A 20,135-nucleotide genomic window follows, 5' to 3' on the forward strand; every position below is an offset into this window, starting at 1 on the left:
ATCTCTAGTTCATGGACGGCCTTAGGCAATATAGCTGTTTTCTGTCTCACACAGGAAAATAAATAAAAGCAGGGTCTGGAAGGGGCCTGGAGCTACGGGTGAAGTCCCCAGTCCTTATTTGGTGGGGTTTTTCATTCTGATGCTTTCTCCAGAACCTTTTCTCTCTCTGGAATGTGTCTTTTCCTCCTCACATTTGCATAGGGGTGTGTCGGTCTGGCTTGGCATTCTTTGACATTTAAATAAACAGAGAAGTCACCCTCTGGAATCTTGACTCAGCAGCCTCTGGGAAGCTGCCAGCTCCCTTCCCTCACCTGCCCCCTCCACCTGGCCCCTCCACGCCTGCCAGGCTAGCATCCCCTTCCCCAGGGGACCAGCATGGAACCAGGAGGCCCCTACCCTCTGTGTCTGCTGCCTTCTATAGCACTCTGATTTGGAGACATACATAGGCGGAGGCTGGTCTCTGTCTCTGTCTCAAGCAGTCCTCCTGCCTCAGCCTCCTGAGTACTAGGATTACAGGCATGTGCCACCATGCCTGGCTTTGAGAATCCTTTCTAGGCAGCCAGGAGAGAGGAGGTGGAAGGCCCTTGGCCATTGGCACTCACCAGAACTTGGTTGTGTTCCTGGCTGGGGTAAGGGAGTCCATTGCACCAAGCCTCCGCTGGGAAGCCAGGCAGGAAGGCCTCAGCATCGCCCACGTCCACAGGGATCTCCTCAAAGGCTTCCAGTGCCCCCTGAGTCTTAAAGGAGTGTCCATCAAGTGCCATGGCCGTCTGGGCCTCAGAGAAGATGTCCTCGTGGAAGTGCCTCTTGTAGGGGTGGAAAGGCATGTGGTTGCCCTTGAGGAAGCGCCCTGGGCTGCCTGCTGGGCCCTCCTCAAAGCCAAAGCCAGGATACTTTTCAGAGGGAGAAAGGCGGAAGGAGCCCGGGCCAGGTCCAGGTCCGGCAGTGCAGTGGCCCTGGATCTGCTCTGGGCCTGGAGATGCGATGGTGGGGCTGTGTGGGGGCAGTGAGGGCGCCCTCTCCGGAGGGCCGTCAGGCACGAACGACGATGAGCAGCTGAAGTTAGCATGCTTCTGGGCAGACAGAACAGAGAGAATCTGTAGATGGGGGTTGGACCAGGGCATCTGCCAGGACCCTGTGCTGTACTGAGATAACAGAGTATGGCTGAGCTCACAGGAGTCCCAAAGTGACAGGGAAGGCGACCTGATCTTGGGATTCCAATCTGATACAAGCATACTTCTTCTAAACCTGGGCTCCCCAAGGCTGATGGGGTTCCATATCTGGGGAAACACCAAACCAAGGATTGGACAGAGACCTGTGACCAGGCCCTTCTGGGTCCAGAGCCATCATCATTTTTGTTCCGTGTAAGGGACCAAGTAGATCCCGAAGGTCCTTGTGTGGGGCAGTGACTGACTGTCTATTCAATGCTCACAGAGCTACCAGGCTTGTCCTATTCCAGGCCTAGGTTCCAGGTACTTACGTTCTGTGGGGCAGGGGAGTCTGGGAGGCCCGGAGCCTGCATGAGGTCCCCTTGGGGTTCGCCCTCCAGTCGGGTGGAGCCTGGAAGTGTGACTTCAGACTGCGGAGGGAGTAGCGACACCATCACCCAGTCCTGGCCTCGAAGAAAGCCAGCTACAATGAGAATGAGGACCAATGTCTAGGCATGGCCAACCCCAGGCCCACCACCTCCATTCCTACCCTTCCCCTGGACTGGGACCCTGACTGCAGCTAGCCATCGGATTAGGGAGATAGGGAGAGAAGGGAAGAGATGATAGATAGACAGACAGACAGACAGACAGACAGACAGACAGGTGACAGAGAGATAGCCAAGGTGGGAGATTGTTACATGCTGGTAGGCAAATTCTGAAGAGGATGAGGAAGGAGGATGAGAGAGAAACCCAGCCAGATAGGATACTCGGAGGGGAGATTCTGTCTCGACTGGAGCTTTGCTGATCAGCGAGTGACATGGTCAGTGAGTGAGTCAGTGAGCCCCTGCTTCCCAGGGAACCTGGCTGCTAGGTTTCCTATGTCTATGCTAGGTGACCTTATCAGTTGCTGGGTAGGCCCTGAGAGGAGGAGGAGCCAGGAGATGTATCATGCCTAGGCTTCATGTGACAGCAATTCCAATGACACAGAGGGTAGCCCTGTGGGATGACCAAGGGGCCTTGCTGGTAGGGCCCGTGGGACATCTGGGATGTGTTGTTTTTACCTCTACCAAGCTTTATCCGTGACTTTGTGCCAAGCACGTCTCATTTCCTTAGCCCCTCTCTTCTCCCCTCACTCCCTGTTCTGTGTGAGATCGAGCCCACTGCCCCCCAGGATGCCCCCTGGCTCCCATCCCTGCCCTCTTTCTGAACTCTTCAGCTTGCCCATGAAAAGCTAAGGCTTGGACTAGAGCTGAACGCTGACTCCTTCTGAACTGTTGTTGTAGAACCCTGACCCAGCACCGCAGAGCAGCTGGGAGGCCTTGGGGGCTCAGTGCCAGGCGAGGCTGTCCATCCCAGGCTGTGTCAGCAGAGCCTCTCTGCACTTCCACAGCAGCATCTGCAAACAAGATGAGTGACAGAGCCTCGCACCGGGCGCTGAGAGTGAAATGAAATCATGCAGAGAAAGCTCGGAGCACAGCACAAGCACACAGGGCTTGATCCACACCAGGTCTCGTTAGTAATGGTGGTGTTACCCCTGGGGCTCTTCCATTATCAGCAACAGCCTTTGAACTCATGCCCCTGAGTTCATCCCTGAGAGCAGCCATTGTTTGCCGAGGGACTGATCTGTACTGACTCCTGGGTAGCACTTTGGAAGGTTTTCCACACGCTGAAGAGAACTTTAGGTTCCTGATTTCTCCACCTCTCAGGTGCTGGGATTATGGACACGCACCTTTATGTATTTATTATATGTAAGTACACTGTAGCTGTCTTCAGACACACCAGAAGAGGGCGTCAGATTTCATCACAGATGGTAGTGAGCCACCATGTGGTTGCTGGGATTTGAACTCAGGATCTCTGGAAGAGCAGTCGGTGCTCTCAACCACTGAGCCATCTCTCCAGCCCGCCCCTATTGTATTTAATACAGGCTCTCGCCATGTAGTCTATGCTGGCCTGAAACTCACTACGTAGGCCAGGAACTATTGGCAGTCCTCTGCCTCTATTGACAAACTATTGACCTCAGCCTCCCAAGCTCACTGCTTTACTTCAAGGATGCCATATTATTAATCCAGAGAACCGAGGCCCTGAGGGACTCCATGACTTTCCCAGTCTCACATACAACCCTTGACGGTCAGAACCTGAACTAAGCTTTGGCTACCTTCTTTCCCCGCTACTGTATTTGATGGGAGTCGGAGCTGAGTGGAATGTTCTGGGAGCCAAACAGAAATAAAAACCAGAGCTTTAGACTTACGCTGTCTACTCAAGACCCCTCAAGTCACAGCAGGGCAGCGGTGTCATTCTGAGAAATCTGGGAGAGAGGGCAGACCTCATCTTTCTGAGCTTGGCCTAGTCAGCAGTTGACACATCTTTGATGAATTAGCCATCTTCAGAGAGGCTAATGGTGTCAAAGAGGGAAGGGAACCTGTCCAGAGTCCCACAGAGGATTAGGCTGGGAGGCGGCTGGGGTCTGAAGTAAGTGTAGATGGGTTTGAGGGTGAGGAGGTTCTCTCCCGCCCCTCAAAGAGTCCCTACCACCCCGTCTCTATATCCCTGCGCAGGCTCACTCTCAGCAGTGCTAAATGTGGCGTGACCGGGAAGCGTGGAGCTGGCTGTAACTGGACACTTCAAGGGAGCAGGTAGGGGTGAGGACCCCCCATCTCTGGCTTTGCATGACTGCCTGCCCTGGCCCCTGTTCCCTGGACAGCTAGGGCCTGCCTGCCATGCCTCTCTCCCTGGCTCAGAGCTGCCTTTTCCAGAGGAGGTGGTGTCTTGTGAACTTGACGCCATCTAAATACAATCCCATCTCCCTCCAGGTGTGAGGCCGGGGGCTTTTCTTCCCCCCCATTTTGGGCTCTGCAGTCCTAGGAGGGAGAACAGAAATGGCTGAGCTTGAGGCAGATCTGACTTTAGTTCCAAGCCTTGTCATGGTCTGCCTCTGTGATTTTTGAACACACTATGTAAGTCTATATTTCACTTTCTCCGTCTAAGAAGTGGGGTGTGTAGATCTATCTCACTAGAACCTCTTGATTAAGTGGTATGGTGCTGATACCCAGGAAATGGCCGGGGACACACCTCATACCTCTGGCTTCAGTTGGCTAAATGTAGCTGTCCCCAAAGGCCTCTAATTCCAGGCTCTACAGCTTCTAAGATACTCTTGTTGCTTCAGGCCTCGTCTAGGAGAGAGGTGCAGATGATGCTGTCCCCAGATAGCAGTTGTCCTTGCTGGCCTTTCCCGCCTGCCTGGTCTTCATTTATCATGACCTCGGAAGACTCAGACACCAGCCCTGCTTTACTGACTTGAGCCTGAGCTCTAGCTGGGCCTTCCCCTCTTGAAGCTCTCTCTTGTTTAGAAGCGCCTCCGCCTCACTCGGCAATCCCTCATCCTTAGATGGAGCTATTTGTATAAGCCCCAGGCGGAGAGCGACTGTACATTCAAGGCCTCTGCTCCTAGTCAGGACTATCAGACCCTGGCTCTGAAAACCCCCACCTCTTTTCCCAGGACCTGAGCTTGTCTTTGCAAGCTCATAGCCCCCTCCCTTGATTTGCATTGGGGATACAGATGTCCCAGAGTGGTCCTCACCCAGGTTTTCTTCTGGGTGGGTTCTGTAAGTACTGATGTCTAGCTCAGGGACCACGGTGCATTCTTGGTCCCTAGAGTCGAAGCCCTCCCGGTTCTATGAATCCCTTCAGGAAATTAACTGAGTTTTCTAAGGCCACACTGTCTAGGAAATGTGAGCCCTCAATCAGCTTCATCCTAAAGGGTCAACAGCTTCAGGGGCTGGACAAAGGGCCTCTAGTTAGTGTTTGGGAAGGGTTCTTTCAGCACAGGGGGTGGGGAGAGGTGTAGAGTTCTTAAAGCTGCCACCTTGGGAGTCAGGTTTGGGTCTGAATCGTGATCAGGGTGAGAATTTGGTTGGACACATTACTTAACTTCCTTCCCTGGGCCTCAGTTTCCTCCTCTGTAAAATGGAGCTGATAATACATACCTCTTTGGAGGATTGGATGAAATATTGCTTGTAAATAGCTTACCTCACAGTACATACTCAATAAATGATAGCTATTATTAATAATTAGCAGTGGGACAGAGTTAATTTAAGGCATGGGCTCTGGTGTGGGGGAGGGAACCACCTTTTCTTGCCCTTTCCTGTCTCCCCACCCCCACTCCCACCCATCTCCCTGACACCAGCTTCCTCTACCGATAGAAACTGAACTTCCTCTTGACTCGGGCCTCTGAGGCCATTTTGTTCATTCCCCTGCAGTAGAGCCAGTGGCTGCAGAAACTTCAATTTCCTGAAATGGAATGGATAGGGTGTCCCTACTGCTTTGGCTCCCCCAGGAAGCATCCATGCTGGCTCCAATGTCCTGATAGTGGCCTATGAACTTAGAAGGAACCTTTTGTTGTCAAACCTTGAGCCCACCTCATCTGGTTTCATAGAACACAATGTATTGCCTGTGCACCATTGTCAGCAAACTGACTTCTCATCTCCTTTCTCTTCTCCCCTTATCCCAAATCCAGAAACTCTGGAGCCAGTCCAGAGCACATATACCACCACTAAGAACTGACATCTGCCCACTGTATGTCTCTCCTTCCTGGACAGGAGATTATGGAGGAAGATGTGGATCAAGTTCTCTTCTACTGTAAGACCATAATCATCATAGACCCGCATCATTGGAGCACTCAGAAGTCCACATTGCATGTTTTTATCTTCATTATCTCTTCCTTCCTCTGTCCCCATGGACAGTGAACATAGCATACTGGAGCCAGAGCTTTAGGGAGCAAACTGAATCCATCACTTCCAATTCCACATTCAGCAAAATAAAGGCAAATTGGCCATAGCTACATAGCTACCCATGCAAAATTTCACACATTATCAACCAGAATGCTGCCTGATGTGTTGGCACACACCTTTAACCCCAGCACAGGGGAGGAAGAAGCAGGTGGATCTCTGTGAATTCAAGGCCAGCCTGGTCTACACAGTGAGTTCCAGGATAGCTAAGGCTGAATAGTGAGACCCTGTCTTAAAAAAAGTAAAACCAAATCAACATAAAACTAAATCAGAATTTTCCCTCTCCTTTCTGATAGCTGATATTTGATGAAAATTTACCAACACACTGCAGGGAGAGAAGCAATGATGTTCACTCTGTTTCTCACAGGGGGTGGGGGGAGGAGGCCAAGAGAGAAGAAGCGTGCCTAGGACCACACAGAGAGAATGAAAAGTCCCCTCTTGTATCCCAAGAGCTCCAGACACTCTTATCTAGAGCTACAACTTTAGCAAGACATGTCGAAGACCCTCTCAGGGTCTGGTCGTCCTGGGCAAACTTTCCTTCCATGATTCTTGGAGAGGGGGAGGAAAGTTTGGGGACAAAGAAAATAGACGAGTTGGGCCCCGAATCAAAGGGAGAGAGAAAGGGCCTTCTGGCCTGAGGAGGGAGGTTGGGAGGAGGCCCCTCTAGACAGTGAGAACTGGAGGGGTGACGAGTCAGTGGTAGCCATTGCTGGGTGGCTGCCCCATGTCCCCATGTCCCCAGACACTGGCACCCTCACCTTGTACCCTTCCTGCAACAGTCAGCCCTACACTGCCTTCAGCCATTGGTACCTCTGCCTCCTAGAGACTGTCTTCTCGGCGCTCAGGCAGAAGGGGCTGTTTAAGGGTGGGTCCCGGGGGTGGGGGTGGGGAACACCTAATTTGCTGGATTTGTGGCCTCATCTGCATTTTAGTTCTTCCATAGGCAAAATGAAACCCAGGGACCATTTGACTCTTAAGATACTGATGTTGGTCCTATGGACGTGTATGCAGTCTATGGAGTGGTCTGTCAGGCTTGCACCAGGGATTCTGGTTATGTCCCAGGAGGGAGGCACTGCACTGTCACCCCTTTTTATGGATCAGGAAACTGAGGCTCAGAGAGATTAACCTGACTCGCCCAAGTCCCCCAGCTAGTAAACTGTGCTCCCCATTCAGACCCAGGCTTCAAAGCTAATCTCTCCTTAACCACTATACCACACAGCCCCGCCTCGGCAAGGTGGAGGTTTCCCTGGGAGGGTCTATCCATGGAGCCCCTACTGGCAGCTGAGTCACAGAGGCCAGTCACACACTTCTGCCTGGTCAAGAACACTCAGAATCGGTTCTGCACACACACACACACACACACACACACACACACTCCCCCCCGCCCCACACCTGTCGGCGCCCTCCTGCCCGTTCTTTATGAGCAGGCGGAGCCGGCTCAGTTCCACCTTAATGGTTTCTGTTGCTGGCTGTGGCAGCTTGTTTTACGAGGGGTGGGGCTGTGCCCAGTGTTCGCCTGCAGCCCCACCCGAGGCTCCACCTGCCTGGCTGCTGGGAGGGGTTCCCTGGAGCAGGTCCCTAATTACCCTTGTTGGGGGTGGCAGCGAAAGACCTGGGGACTATGCCTGAGGCTCACACCTCTCAGGATTCTGGGAGTCTAGGAGTGTCAAGAAGATGGGGTTTCTAGCAGGTTTCTTCCTACCAATCTGGGGTCCTGAAGGCAGAGTCCTCTAGACTCTCTGGCTCTGGATGCTGCCTGGGTTTGTAAAGAGTGATGGATGAAAAGCAGCCAGAGGCAGGTGGGATGGTTTAACCACCTTCAACCCTCACAACCTGAGTTTGATTCCTAGGACCCACATGGTGGCTTGAGAGGACAAACTACAGCATTTTCTCCCCTGGCCTCCACATTCTTGCTGTGGCATGCATGCACATGTACACACACACACACACACACACACACTGTAGTAAGAAAAGCAGTCATATCCCCCTTGCAACATCCCTTGAGCTATTCACACCTGCAGCCAGGTGGTTCCAATCTCGGTCAGGTCTTTTATAAAGATCCCTGTCATTGCCCCAGACTCTTCAAGCAGGATGCTCAGAAAGCATCCTTCGAAAGTGCATCCTGAAAAAAACACCTGAGCTACCTTCTCTGCCCGGGGTGACCTGGAAATTTTCCTAGATATTTGTTCTTAATTCTTATAATCTTGCCTTATGTGCCAATGACCACTCCCCACTAGCTAAGGGAAATAGGCTCATCCCGTCTCCATGGAAGGTCCCAGCTTTGCTGAGAATGTCTGATGCTGGCAGCCTCCTCTTTTTTCACAAACATCTGCCTAGCATGCCTCTCTTCCATAATCTTTACCAACTCTGGGCAGGACACCCCAGCCCCTCCCCCTCTTCTTCCACCCCCACCCCCGTCCTGACCCCCAACGCAGCCATGTCTAAACACTTACAGTGGGCTCTGGGCCGTGGACACCATCCCGGCTTTGGGGAGTCATGCAGCTTTCAGCTTCAGGGGAGCTTCCGTCCAGGTATAAATACGCCCACATGCCAGGACCGGCCCCCTGCCCCAGGGCAGGGGTGGGACTGCCTCCCCAGGCCAAGCAGGTAAGTCACATGCCCCATAAATGCCACAGGACCACAGGCCCTTCCCAGTAGCCCTGACCTCTCTAGACAGGTGGATGGATAGACAGGTGGATGGATGGATGGAAGATGGATGGATGAAGAGATAGATGGGTGACTTACAGACAAACAGATAGCCCATGGATAGACAGGTGGATGGGTGGATGTCTTTGACATACCTATGGATGCCTGTCTTGTAAATGGTCAGAAAGAGATTTTAAAGAAACAATAAATGCTGGTCCTCAAAGCGACCATCTACTCCTGGGATTGTTTTGGGTCTTCTTTCTCCCTTACCACAGCCACCAAGTTTAAGAGATTGGTCCTCCCAGACTCTCCCTCCTTAGAGACCTCTCATGTCTACTCCACGGCCCTCACCCACAGTAACGTTTGCATTTCTTCTTGGGAGCCATTTATGACCTGCCTTTTCCTCCCTTCTGCCTACCTGCCTCTGCTGGCGCCCCTGCTCCGAGACCAGGAGCCTACCCTGAGATCTTGTGTCTAGGAGCAAGGTGGCTTCCCCTTCAAGATTGGCAGGCATTCTCATATTCACGAACATGACACCTTTGGATAGCCAGAGAGGGAAAAGCCCCCAGCTCCACCTTTCCAGGGGAATTTTGAAGCCCCGAGCAGTAGGGACAGACTGACAAAGAATTTGAAGACAGAACTATTTCCTAGTTGGGTTGACAGTGTGTAATCTTAGTACTCAGGAGGAGGAGGGAGGAGAGTCACAAATTTAAAGTCAGCCTGGGTATTTGTGAGACCCCATCTCTCTCTCTCTCTCTCTCTCTCTCTCTCTCTCTCTCTCTCTCTCTCTCTCTCTCTCACACACACACTCACACACACATGCTCTCTCTGTCTCTCTCTCTCTCTCTCTCTCTCTCTCTCTCTCTCTCTCACACACACACACACACACACACACACACAAGGAAAGCAGAAAAAAGGACAGGCAGTGGTTGGTGGCCTTTAATCCCAGCACTCAGGAGGATCCCTGAGTTCGAGGCCAGCCTGGTCTACAGAGTGAGTTCCAGGACAGCCAGGGCTACACAGAGAAACCCTGACTCAGAAAACCAGCAGTGACAACCATCATAATCTAAGAGGAAACATTAGGATGTGAATGGAGAGATGGGGTGGGGGGCACCTGTGTAACCCTCCGGATGCATCTCACAGAGAACAGGGATCTGAGGCTTAGTCACTGCTGTCCAGAGCAGAATTTTCCCTCAAACCCTCAGACTGCTTTGCCATGGTCAGAGATGGGAGAAGCAGGTGAGGGAAGGCCTGAAGGGCCAGGAGAGTTTATCACCTTCATCCTTCCTGAGGCGACCCACATCTGCTGAAGAGATGCGAAGGAGGACAGGGTGAGGGGCAGAAGAAGCTGCTAGCTTCTGAGAGCCCATTAGAGGCCAAGAAACCCCACCCCACAATGACATCATTTGGAACCGAGCCTCCTCTCACAACCCCTAAAATCAGGTGCCAGGCCAATTGGCGATGCCAGTAGCTGGCAGCTGAGGATTTGATCTGTAAATCCGTCAGGGTGATGGGAACTTCTGTCATTTCCTCCCCTAACCTGGGTTCTCTCCTGAAGGTTTCAAGCTTGGAGTCTCCCACTTCCTACAGAGTCCCTCTTTCCCTCTTGGGCACTACAGGAGGACGGTCTCCTGGCTCTGTCATCAGCATGGGCTAGTGACTAGGACGAAGCTTTCTTCCTCCTCTGTGAAATAGTGACTTCATTCTGCCCTTGCACTCATCCCCTGCTGTCCTGTCCTCCGGAGCAGGTGAGAACCATTCCAAGGAGGGAGCCAACATTCTGCCTTGTCGTCCCCCGGGATCCTAGGGAGTGTGGCACTGCATGAGAACCTCCTATGATCCCTATAGAAGTGCCGGTATACCAGTCACCCTTTGCCTGCTCACCTTAGTAGGGGCCTCAGGTGGCTCAGGATGCCACTGTCCCTTGGTCAGAGGCCTCTCTCTGTACATATTATTACCAGCACTGCTCATTACCACCAATCTATTATTAGGGGTATTAATTCTGCCACCACTGCTAATAACCCTGATTCAGCACAAGATGGACGCAAGCTGGTGCATTTCCTGCCCTGTGTCCAAGCAAAGGGCAGGCAGGGCAGCCATTGGCTCCAAGCATGGACCACACTGGAAGACGCTCCCATCCAAAGCCTGTGTGACAGAGAGGGCAACTGAAGCCAACCAAGGAGACAGATGGCTTTGTTTGTTTTTGTGGGGCTAGGACTGAACATCGATCTTGCCTGTGCCTGGCAAGTGCTTTACCAATGAGCTTTAGACACAGCTCTTCTTTTTAAAAAATTAAACAAACAAACAAACAAACAAACAAAACCTTGAAACAAGGTCGCATCACTAAATTGCTTAAGCTTGGCTTTGAGCATTCAGGCAGGCCTTGGACATCTTACTGCCTGCCTCAGCCTCCTGAGTAGCTGGGATTAGAGACTTTCGCTGCCATGCCAGGCGAAGGATGATTTCCTAGGCAGGTGTGTGGTACACACCACTCCCTCTTCCAGATGTTGGTCATGGTGAGCTGGCTCTGAGATCCCAGCATGCCCTTGGAGAAGTGAGAGACTTGGGGGGACTTCCTGAGTGGCTCTGCTCCTTGGCTCCACCTTTCTTCCTTGACACTCTACATCCTTCTGGCTTTTCCATCACCCCAAATTTCCTCTCCCAACGCCCCACACTCTAAGCATGTTGCATATAGGCATAGAAATACCCATCAACGTTCAGGTTCTCTCTCTTTTCTCTTCTCTTTCTTTTTCTTTTTGGTTATTGGTGTTTTGTTTTGTTTTCTGAGACAGGGTTTCACTGTGTATCCTTGTCTGTCCTGGAACTCACTCTGTAGCTCAGGGTAACCTTGAACTCACAGAGATCCGCCTGCCTCTGCTCCCTGAGTTCTGGGATTAAAGGCATGCGCCACCACTACCTGACTGTTCTTTTTATTTGTTTGTTTGTTTTTCTTGTTTCTTTTAGACAGAGTCTCATCATGGATTCCAGGTTGACTTCAAACTCGCTATGTAGCTTGAACTACCCATGGTGGCTTCAAACTCAGCAATCCTCCTGCCTCAGTCTGCTCACTGCTGGGATTACAAGAGATACCTCTCTAAGTCACTTGATCTGTGGGCGCCCAGGGTAGACTCTAGGACCCCTTCTATAGAAGGTCAGGATACAGACTACCACTGACTGAACATTGATATAGTTCTTCTGGCTGTGTGCAGAGGGAGAGTTGACAAGTGTGATAACTGGTCTTCACATCACAGTGGTGTGTGTGTGTGTGTGTGTGTGTGTGTGTGTGTTCATCCTGTTCACATCCTATGGCGCTGAACCTGATAGGTTGCTACAGCCTGGGACATGGCTGTGGAATTTACAAGTGTAGGTGGGACTTCCATCTGTCTGCAGGCAATCCGGTTCCAGGGCCACGCCCTGTTCTGCCATCTGTGTGTATACTGACTGTGTGATGGTGCCAAGTAAGCCGACTATGTGTTGGTGCTAGGCGGGCTGCAGTTTGTCACAAATAGTGGTTTCAGGATGCGAGAGTGCTGAGGCCCTTGGAGGGTTTTTGAGGGCAGGTTGGTAGCTGGCTAACCACATTATCATTCTGCAGATTTGGGGTAGAGAGCCAGGGCTGCGCCTCCCAGCAAGCAGGCTCTAGGTAGCATCTCAGAGAAGTCTTGAGGAATAACCCCCCTGCCCTCCCCCACACACCCAGGGAGCCTCCAGAATCTCTCTGAGAGCTCAGGTTCCCTTTGCTGTGACTCACTGCAGGTTCTAGTTCCCCTGAGAGATCACGATTCAGCTAATTCTTTCCCCAGTCCCATTAATCTGAGCTGACTAAGCAAGAGCCACAGGCGGGGTAGAGACTGGGGGATACTCATGGCAGTGGCAGTCATTCCGAAAGAACCCAGCCGGCTCTGCTTCAGCTGCTGTCCATCTTCCTGCCTTGGCCTAGCCATGTCTGATGGGATCTGTCAGTCATCCCTCCGCCCCCCCCCCCCTTGCTTACCACACTGCCGCAGCACCAGACACTCAGCTTGTATCTGAACTCACCTAGACGGTTTCAGTTTTCATTTGGGGAGCTGAGGCTGGCATCCAGGACCTCAAACGTATAAAGCACAGAAATTCCCAACAAACTATGCTCCAGCCGGACTCCATTTTACTGTCTGCTGACAGCCAGCTTAAAAAGCTGGGCCCATATGGGATCAGGAGGCTGAGAGCTTCTGTAGGGATGGTCCTGTACAATTCATCTGTCCTTGGGACATGGCTCTGGGCTCCTCAGTTCAGAGACTAAATTAGGGGAACACTGAGGGAGGTTCTGGATTCTCTGACGGTACACAGGGATGTCCATCCTGTGAGGGTGCTGATGGGGTCATAGGGCTGGGAGGGATGGTGGGAGGAGTGGGGGAGTCAAGTAAGAAATAAGGAGAGGAAGTTGGGGGGGCAGGAAGATGGGATTGTACAGACTTTGGTAAAGTTGAGGATAAGGAGAAAAAGGTGGAAAGGAAGCAGGTCTAAGCTGAGGCTGCAAGTGAGATAAGGGAGGGCCAGGTGTCATCGATGCACCTGTAATCTCAGGACACAGGAGACCCACACAACAGAAGCTCCAGCTCAAGTCAAATCCGAGATACATGCAGAGGGCTGCTAAAGGGAAATAGGTTTAGGGCTAGGGATGCAAAAGGAGGCAGGGACCAAGGCAAGCTGGAAGGGATAGGAGTGCATCTTCTTACTGGAGGGTCACTGGATGGGCACTTTGGAGACGAAGTCTCTCAGAGCCCAGCAAGTCTTTCCCCTGCACTGAGTGTGTTGCTGGACAATGCATCCCAGATCAGTGCTGGCCTGCCCTCCCCAGGAAACTGCCTTCTGGGGTTACATGCGCTGCATGAAACAACTCATTTTAAAATGCCAAGCTATCTCCCCGAAGTCACCAGGCTCTCATTGTGGAAGCCTGGCAGGCTGCAACAGGGATGATGGCCTCTGCCCTTTATCCTCTCTGTCCCTTTGGTAGGCGGAACCAGAAGTGGCCCATAAGGTGAGTCGGGTATTGCACACCTTTAATTTCAGCACCCAGAAGGCTGAGGGTCCCAGGGTAGCTCGGGCTAGATAGGGAGATCATGTCTCAAAAAAAAATAGATGGAGAGGTGGCCCCCAGTCTTGTCAGAATATGGTGCTGGAGAGAATGATGGGGCGGCAGGCTGAGAAGTCCCCAGGACGTTTATGTCTGAGGAACAGTCTCAAGCTATGTGTGCAGACGCAGGGCAGGTAGTGGGGGGTTCTGCTGGTCCGTGAAGACCAGGCTCACCGTAAGCTTGAGGGGGAAAGACTCCCTGGGTGGGAGCTGTTGGGTCCAACTGGGATGATGCCCCGTCATTTTCTTAGAGGGCAGAAGGGACTTTCCATGGGGGCCAAACGACGGCATGTGGCAGAGAGCATGCGCTACGAGGGGCTTTTTCTTTTGTCTTTAACTGTCCCAAGGCTTCATTCTCACGAAGGACAATAAAAGCTGTCAGCTGGGAGAAGTGTGGGATCTGTGCGTGACCCAGATGAAGAGAGCAATGGGCCCTCATGACCCCCCCCACCCCCAGTCTTTCCATTTTCTTGCTTTTCCATGGCTCACTCACTGGTCCAGAGGATTTCTGGTCTCCCTAAACCCCTGGGAACTGAAGTCCTCTGAGAACTCCCCAGCATTCCCGGGAGAACAGGTTCCTGGCCCGGAGTGAGGTGAGAGGCCTGGGGGTGCAGCGTGTCTCGGCAGGCCTTGCAGCCCAGAGCTGAGCTCGGCATAGGCTGCCCGGGCGGGGCCGGGTGGAGAGCTGGGAGGGCAAGTGCCACCCCCCACAGCATCCTCACCCTAGAGGATCCTCAACCCAGGGCAGCACTTGGACCCTCTGTTCTTCCCCTGGACCCAGCTCAGCTCTGTCTTAGCCCCTCACAGAGCCACAAGAGAGAGGAGCCAGGCACCGTGGGCCATCCTGCCTGTATCAGCTGGGATGCTATTCTGCTACTAGCATCTTGTCCTGTTCTGTAGGTCAGGATGGGGAAAAAAAAAGCTCTTGCCAAAGCCCAGTGGGGATACGGCTGGAGTTCACTGCCACTCTCTCTACCCTGTGCTCATCCATCAGTGCAGGGGAACTGGGCTTCATCAGTTGAAGAAAGAGAAGGAAGTGGAGAAGCTAGAGGTAGACGCTACAGAAGTTATGACTTCTAAAAAGCTATGCAGGAACTCATTGAAGCTCCTCCTGAGTGGTTTAAAACACAGAGAGGACCACACTCTATCTGCTGTAGGAGCCACCCGGCTCAGGGGCAGGGAACAGAGGGCATGAGATGGTGTCCCCGAGGGGAGGCATCTTCTCCATCTGGTCCTTTCTTTCTGAGCAGCTGTACCCTGCCACTGCACATACCCAGACATGTCCCCTGCACTTGTAGGTACGGAGCGAAGAGGCAAACACGCCCACTTATAACTCTAGCTTTAACCGAACACGCTTCTTTGGATGCTGAAGGCGGGGGTTGGGGGGGCTCCATAGCAAATTCCAGAATTTTGCCTGGTCAGGTATGGGAGTGTGGGTAGGTAACCTCAGTAGCGAAAGGGGTTTCTGGTGGGTAGATTTCCCAATTCTACGTTGGGGTGGGGGTCAGGGTCTGTGAACTCGCTGCCCGTCTCAGGTCTGCTGGCCACTCCTCTCTACTGTAGAGATCTTAAAAGAAGAGAAACATCCCCGGCAATCAGAGAGGTGTGCCTCCGGCTCGGCATCGGCTCCTAGCCGCAGCACCTGTTGCCGCCTGTTCGCTTCTGCACAAGGTGCACTGTTCTCCTTTCTGCACGCCAAGCCTCCCCCATGGAATCTGGGTCATGCAGACCCCAGCCCAGGTATTCCAGAGAGATGGGACAAGTTGCCAGAGCTGGGGGAGTACCCGACTTTCCAGCCAGCCAGCCACTCCGTCCTCGGCAGGGAATCTGCCTGTCTGTCTATCTAACTGTCCATCTGGAGTCATAATTGCCTCCCAATGCAAGGTGGGTGCCACCACACAGAGCCACCATACAGACCTACCACACAGAGCCACCATGTACAGCAAAACAGAGTCCTACATTACAGTAAGAAGGATCAAAGTCGGAAGGCCTGGGCCAGGAAAGAGAGAGGAGCGTGGAGGAGGGGTCTCCTCAGCTTCCAGGTACTCACCCTGATCCTGAGATGCTGAGAAGCACCCAGTGCCTCCTAGGGCCCATTAAAAAACCAAGCCCCCTCCCCTGTTGGCCTCCACGGTTGACTTAGGTCAGGTCTCCTCTTACCTGCTCAGTGAAGCAGGTCGGCGTGGGGGCCTGGGTCTGGGGGGCCAGGAGCTCCGACCGTCTGTCAGTCCGTCAGCCTGATTGTCCTGGGTCTGGGCTGACATCAGGTGAGGGGAGGCAGCTGCTGGGTGAGCCAATAATTATGATATCAGCTTCCCCTTGCCCCGAGGGGTTGCTGCCAAAAACGGGGAGAAGAGAAAGGTGACTAAGAAGCTAGTTTGCGCCTTGGCTCTTGTTTGACAGGTACAGGCTCCTGTGCCCGCCCTGGCCGCGCCCGGCCCCCCTCCCCAGCCCTCCCCTCCTGTGCCAGCCTGGGCCCCCAGTCCCTGCCAGCGGGCATGGCCTGTGGCTTGCGGGGGAAGGGGTGGCTCTGCGGCCCCCACCTGCACCCCAGAACAGAGATGTCAGCCCCCATGGGTGGGGCCCAGGCCTGTTGGGACATGTACCTGTGTGTCAGGAGAGCCCAGTCGCCACATGTGTGTTCACGGAGCTAGTAAGGGGGTTCTGGGAAGCAGCACATGGTTGCAGCACTGAGCCCTCTCAGGTATAGTGTGGACCAGCAGTGACTGAGACTCCTCCCCGCCCCACCCCCACCCCTGCAAAGATCCAGTGATTTCTGGGAGATGTCCACAGGGTTGGCTCATCTCATGACATATTATCTGACCTTCTGTGTGACTTCCCTCCCGTGTCTGTGGGCATGCTCGCTTCTCCACAGGTCCTCGCAGGGATTTGTCTGTTTGTGTCTATGTCTTCTCTAATGTCTGCATCTGTGGCTCTTGTCCCTGTACTCAGGCCTGTGTCTCCTCGCTACGGTGTCATTGAGTTTCTAGCCGTGTGTCTCCTCCACTCTGGGTCATCCTGCCCCGTGTATGGGTGTGGGTGGAGATGGAGGATGCTTAGTTCTATATCATCATCCCCTCAGTCACTCTTCATGATCTCAAGAATGGAAACGTCTGAGTGGCTGTTGGTCCCCAGCCCCTCAGCATCCACAGTTGGGGTGCAGGGCGCAGCAGGTCTAGGAAGTGGCTACCCTGAGTCTTACCTGAATAGGCCTGGGGCCTGTCCTTGCTCCTCCACAGACTTTTGGTCCCATTGCTGTTTCATGTCCCCATCCTCTCCCTCCCTCCTTCCCTCCCCCGATCTCCTCCTCCTCTTCTTCCTCCTCCCCCTCCTTCCTCCCCCTCCTCCTCTCTGCCTACCTGTACCTCTTCCTGGAGCTAAGGACTGATATGATAAAACTCCTGTCTGGTGGGGCCTGGGACACAGCCTCCAGCCCAGAGTGCAGCAGACCTCCTTTCCCCATACACAGCATGTCCCTCTAAGTACACAGTAGGGTTATGGCTGGAGGATGGGTCAGGTCTTACAGAACAAGCATGGAATGGGCTGGAAACACTTGAAGACATCTTGGGCCAGGGAGACGGCTCAGTGGGTGAGGTGGAGGCAGGAGACCCTGAGCTTGGGTCCCCAGCACCCATGTAAGAACCAGGCCTGGCAGGACACACCCATAACCTGGGGAAGATGGAGGATCCCCAGGCAGTGGGTTAGCCAAAATGGCAAGTTCTAGGTTCAGTGAGATGCCCTTCCTCAAAAAGTAAGGTGGAGACTGAATGAGGAAGACCGATAGCATTGACCTTTGGCCCTTACACACAAATGCACAGGTGAGTGCACCCATGAACAAGCATGAACACCAACCCCCCCCCCCCCGCACACACAGAGGGAGGGGGGCAACATTTGGAGATGTGTTGGTCTTAAGACAGAATCCTCCTGCCTCAGCTTCCTGAGCTGTGGAGTTACAGGCCCAGGCTCCACCACATGGGGCTCAGTGGACATATCTGTACACAATGGTTAGCTGTGTGATCCTCTGCACCTGGCCTTGATCCTCGTCTCAGGAAACCATTCTACGGCGCTGTTGGAAGGGTTAAGAACGCTCATGTTCCTGGTTCCCAGCACAACCCTTGGTGGGAACTGATGGTCAATAAATATGTATCTCCCTTCCTTATACGAAGTCCTGGGGGGTGTGGGGGGACAGCGCAGGCATGCGTGCACAGCTTGGCAAGAGGATTTGGGTTTTGGAGTTAGGCTGGGGAATCCGAGTCAGTTCACTGTTCTCCAGGACTGATGAGTAGTAGCCTTTCTTCGAGGGGAAATGTTCTAAGGGAAGCCCCATCACCATACAACTAATACCAAGTGGGCTTTTACAGAGAAGCGGCGGCGTCTGGACTGTCTTGCGTGTTTGGGAATTGTTGCTCTGTCTGATGTATCCAGGACTGATTGTCATTTCTAGACTCACATTTCTGTATAGATATTTTAGGCACAGTGAGCCAGGAAACCCCCCAAAAAAGAAAGCCAGGAAAGGCCAAGACCAAATTACTTGCACTCAGTCCCTGGAACCTGCATTGTGAAAGGAGCTATAACTAGCTCCTGCAAGCTGTCTTCTGACTTGCACACATCTGTCGTGGCGTGAGGGCCCCTTCCCTCCCCCGAGTAAATAACTAAATCTAAAGAGTTTTGTTCAGATCAGAGGGAGAAAAGCCAGGTGATGGTAGCACGCCCTTTGATCTCGGCACTCGGGAGACAGAGGCAGGCAGATGTCTGTGAGGCCGGCATGGTACAGAGTTCCAGGACAGCCAGTCTCAGGGGGGGAAAGAAAAAGGAAAGAAGGGATATAGAGAAAGGTATTATTTGGTTGTGGACCTGGGACAAGAAACTGAGGTACATATTTCACATATCAAAGCAGGCCTGGCCACCAGGTTCTCCCAGCATCCCTCAGTCCCTACCTGGTATACCCACTCCAACCCTGAACTCTCCAGCCCAGCGGCTGGGTGCCCCTCCCCGAGAGGCTCCTCCCTACATAATCCAGACATTTTGGTCTCCCTGCTCCTTCTCCCTCTCTCCTCCTTCCCTCTCTACATGTGCACCCGTTTTCTCTCTCTCCTCCCTCCCACCCCTGCCCATGGTGACTTCCCTGCCCTCAGTCCTTGGGGCTAATGAATTCACCCAAAAGCAGCGTCTCAATAAACTTGCATCTAATCTAATCTAATCTAATCTGTCTTGAATTGGCTCATTTCACCAGTGACAGAGAAATTATTTATCAGGCATAAGTGAAAGAAGAAAGGATATACATTTTGCAAATGATGCAGATGTTTAAGAAATTGAAGAGGGTTGGGTGGTGGTGGCCTTCAATCCCAGCACTCAGGAGGCAGAGGCAGGGGGATCTCTGAGAATTTGAAGCCAGCCTGGTCTACAGTATGAGTCCCAGGACAGTCGGGGCTATGGAGAAAAAACCCTGCCTTGAAAAACAAAAATAAAAACAAACAAAACAAAACACAACACACACACACACACACACACACACACACAAAACAAAACAAAACAAAACAAAACAAAACAAACAAAGAAAAAGAAATCAAAGAGAATCGGAGGAAAGACTGCTGGAGGTGACAAGTGAGTTTCATTGGGTAGTTGAACAGCAGTTAGGTCTATAAGAGTCAAAATAATTTCCATGTAAATGAAAACAAACTAGGAAATGCCGGTCATGTGTGGAGTTGCACACCTGAAACCCCGGTCTGGGAACTGGAGGATTGGATTCAAAACCAGTCCAGGTGACACAGCCACACCTCGTGTTAGGAACTGAGAACAGACACAGAAGAGCCACACCTCCACAGTAACGGCATGCAGCCCACCAGAAAGTTTACTAAGAATCCACATCAGGAAAACAGGCTTTTACTGACCAACATAAAAATAAGGCCTATGGAAATACAAATGGAATGAAGAAATGGAAGGAGAAAACTAAAAACAAGATGTTGCATGGAAGTAGGTTCTTGTTCAAATAATCTCCAAACAGAATGTCCATCAGATTCCACACCTAATGTCTTTGGTCCTTAGAACTTGACATGTTGAGTCTGGAGTCTAGGGGAAGAGTGTATCGGTAATGGCTTAGAGCACTTAAAACTCGCCTGGACAATCTTCAGAACTCCAGGGAGGCCTCACAGGTGAGAGCAGTGAGCAGGCACTCAGGGGCAGCTTCAGTTTGAGGCAAGACTGACTCAAAAGTAAAATAAGAACACTCCTGGCCTGGTGAGATGGCTTATGGGTAAATGTGCTTGCTCTCTGGGTTTGATCTCCAGAACCCACATATAGTTAGATAGATACAACTCACCCCATATAGTTATCTTCTGAGTACCACATGTGTGTCACAGCACACATTCCTCCCCCAGTAATAAATATATAAACAAAATAAATAAAAATGATACCAAAAACCTATCCCCAATTTAAAAAAAAAAA

At 52.3% G+C, this 20,135-nt stretch overlaps 1 protein-coding gene across 4 annotated transcripts in view; it reads right to left on the minus strand.

Moving 5' to 3' along the window:
* Positions 1–16,035, minus strand: part of Foxn1 (forkhead box N1) — a 29,187-nt gene extending 13,152 nt beyond the window's left edge. Inside the window, exons 1-3 of one of the 4 annotated variants that reach the window (XM_021213481.1) lie at positions 15,852–15,965; positions 1,481–1,632; positions 603–1,070 (exon numbers count right to left, since the gene is read on the minus strand). In XM_021213481.1, the coding sequence (XP_021069140.1) occupies positions 603–1,070; positions 1,481–1,603 (591 nt within the window). In that variant the 5' untranslated portion in view covers positions 1,604–1,632; positions 15,852–15,965. Of the gene's footprint in view, positions 1–602; positions 1,074–1,480; positions 1,633–15,851 lie in introns of those variants that run through there. The other 3 variants (XM_021213480.1, XM_021213483.1, XM_021213482.1) reach the window with 3 other exon arrangements.
* Between the last annotated feature and the right edge of the window lie 4,100 nt (positions 16,036–20,135).

Source organism: Mus pahari, chromosome 14, assembly GCF_900095145.1.
Source record: "Mus pahari chromosome 14, PAHARI_EIJ_v1.1, whole genome shotgun sequence".
NCBI classification, from domain to species: Eukaryota; Metazoa; Chordata; class Mammalia; order Rodentia; family Muridae; genus Mus; species Mus pahari.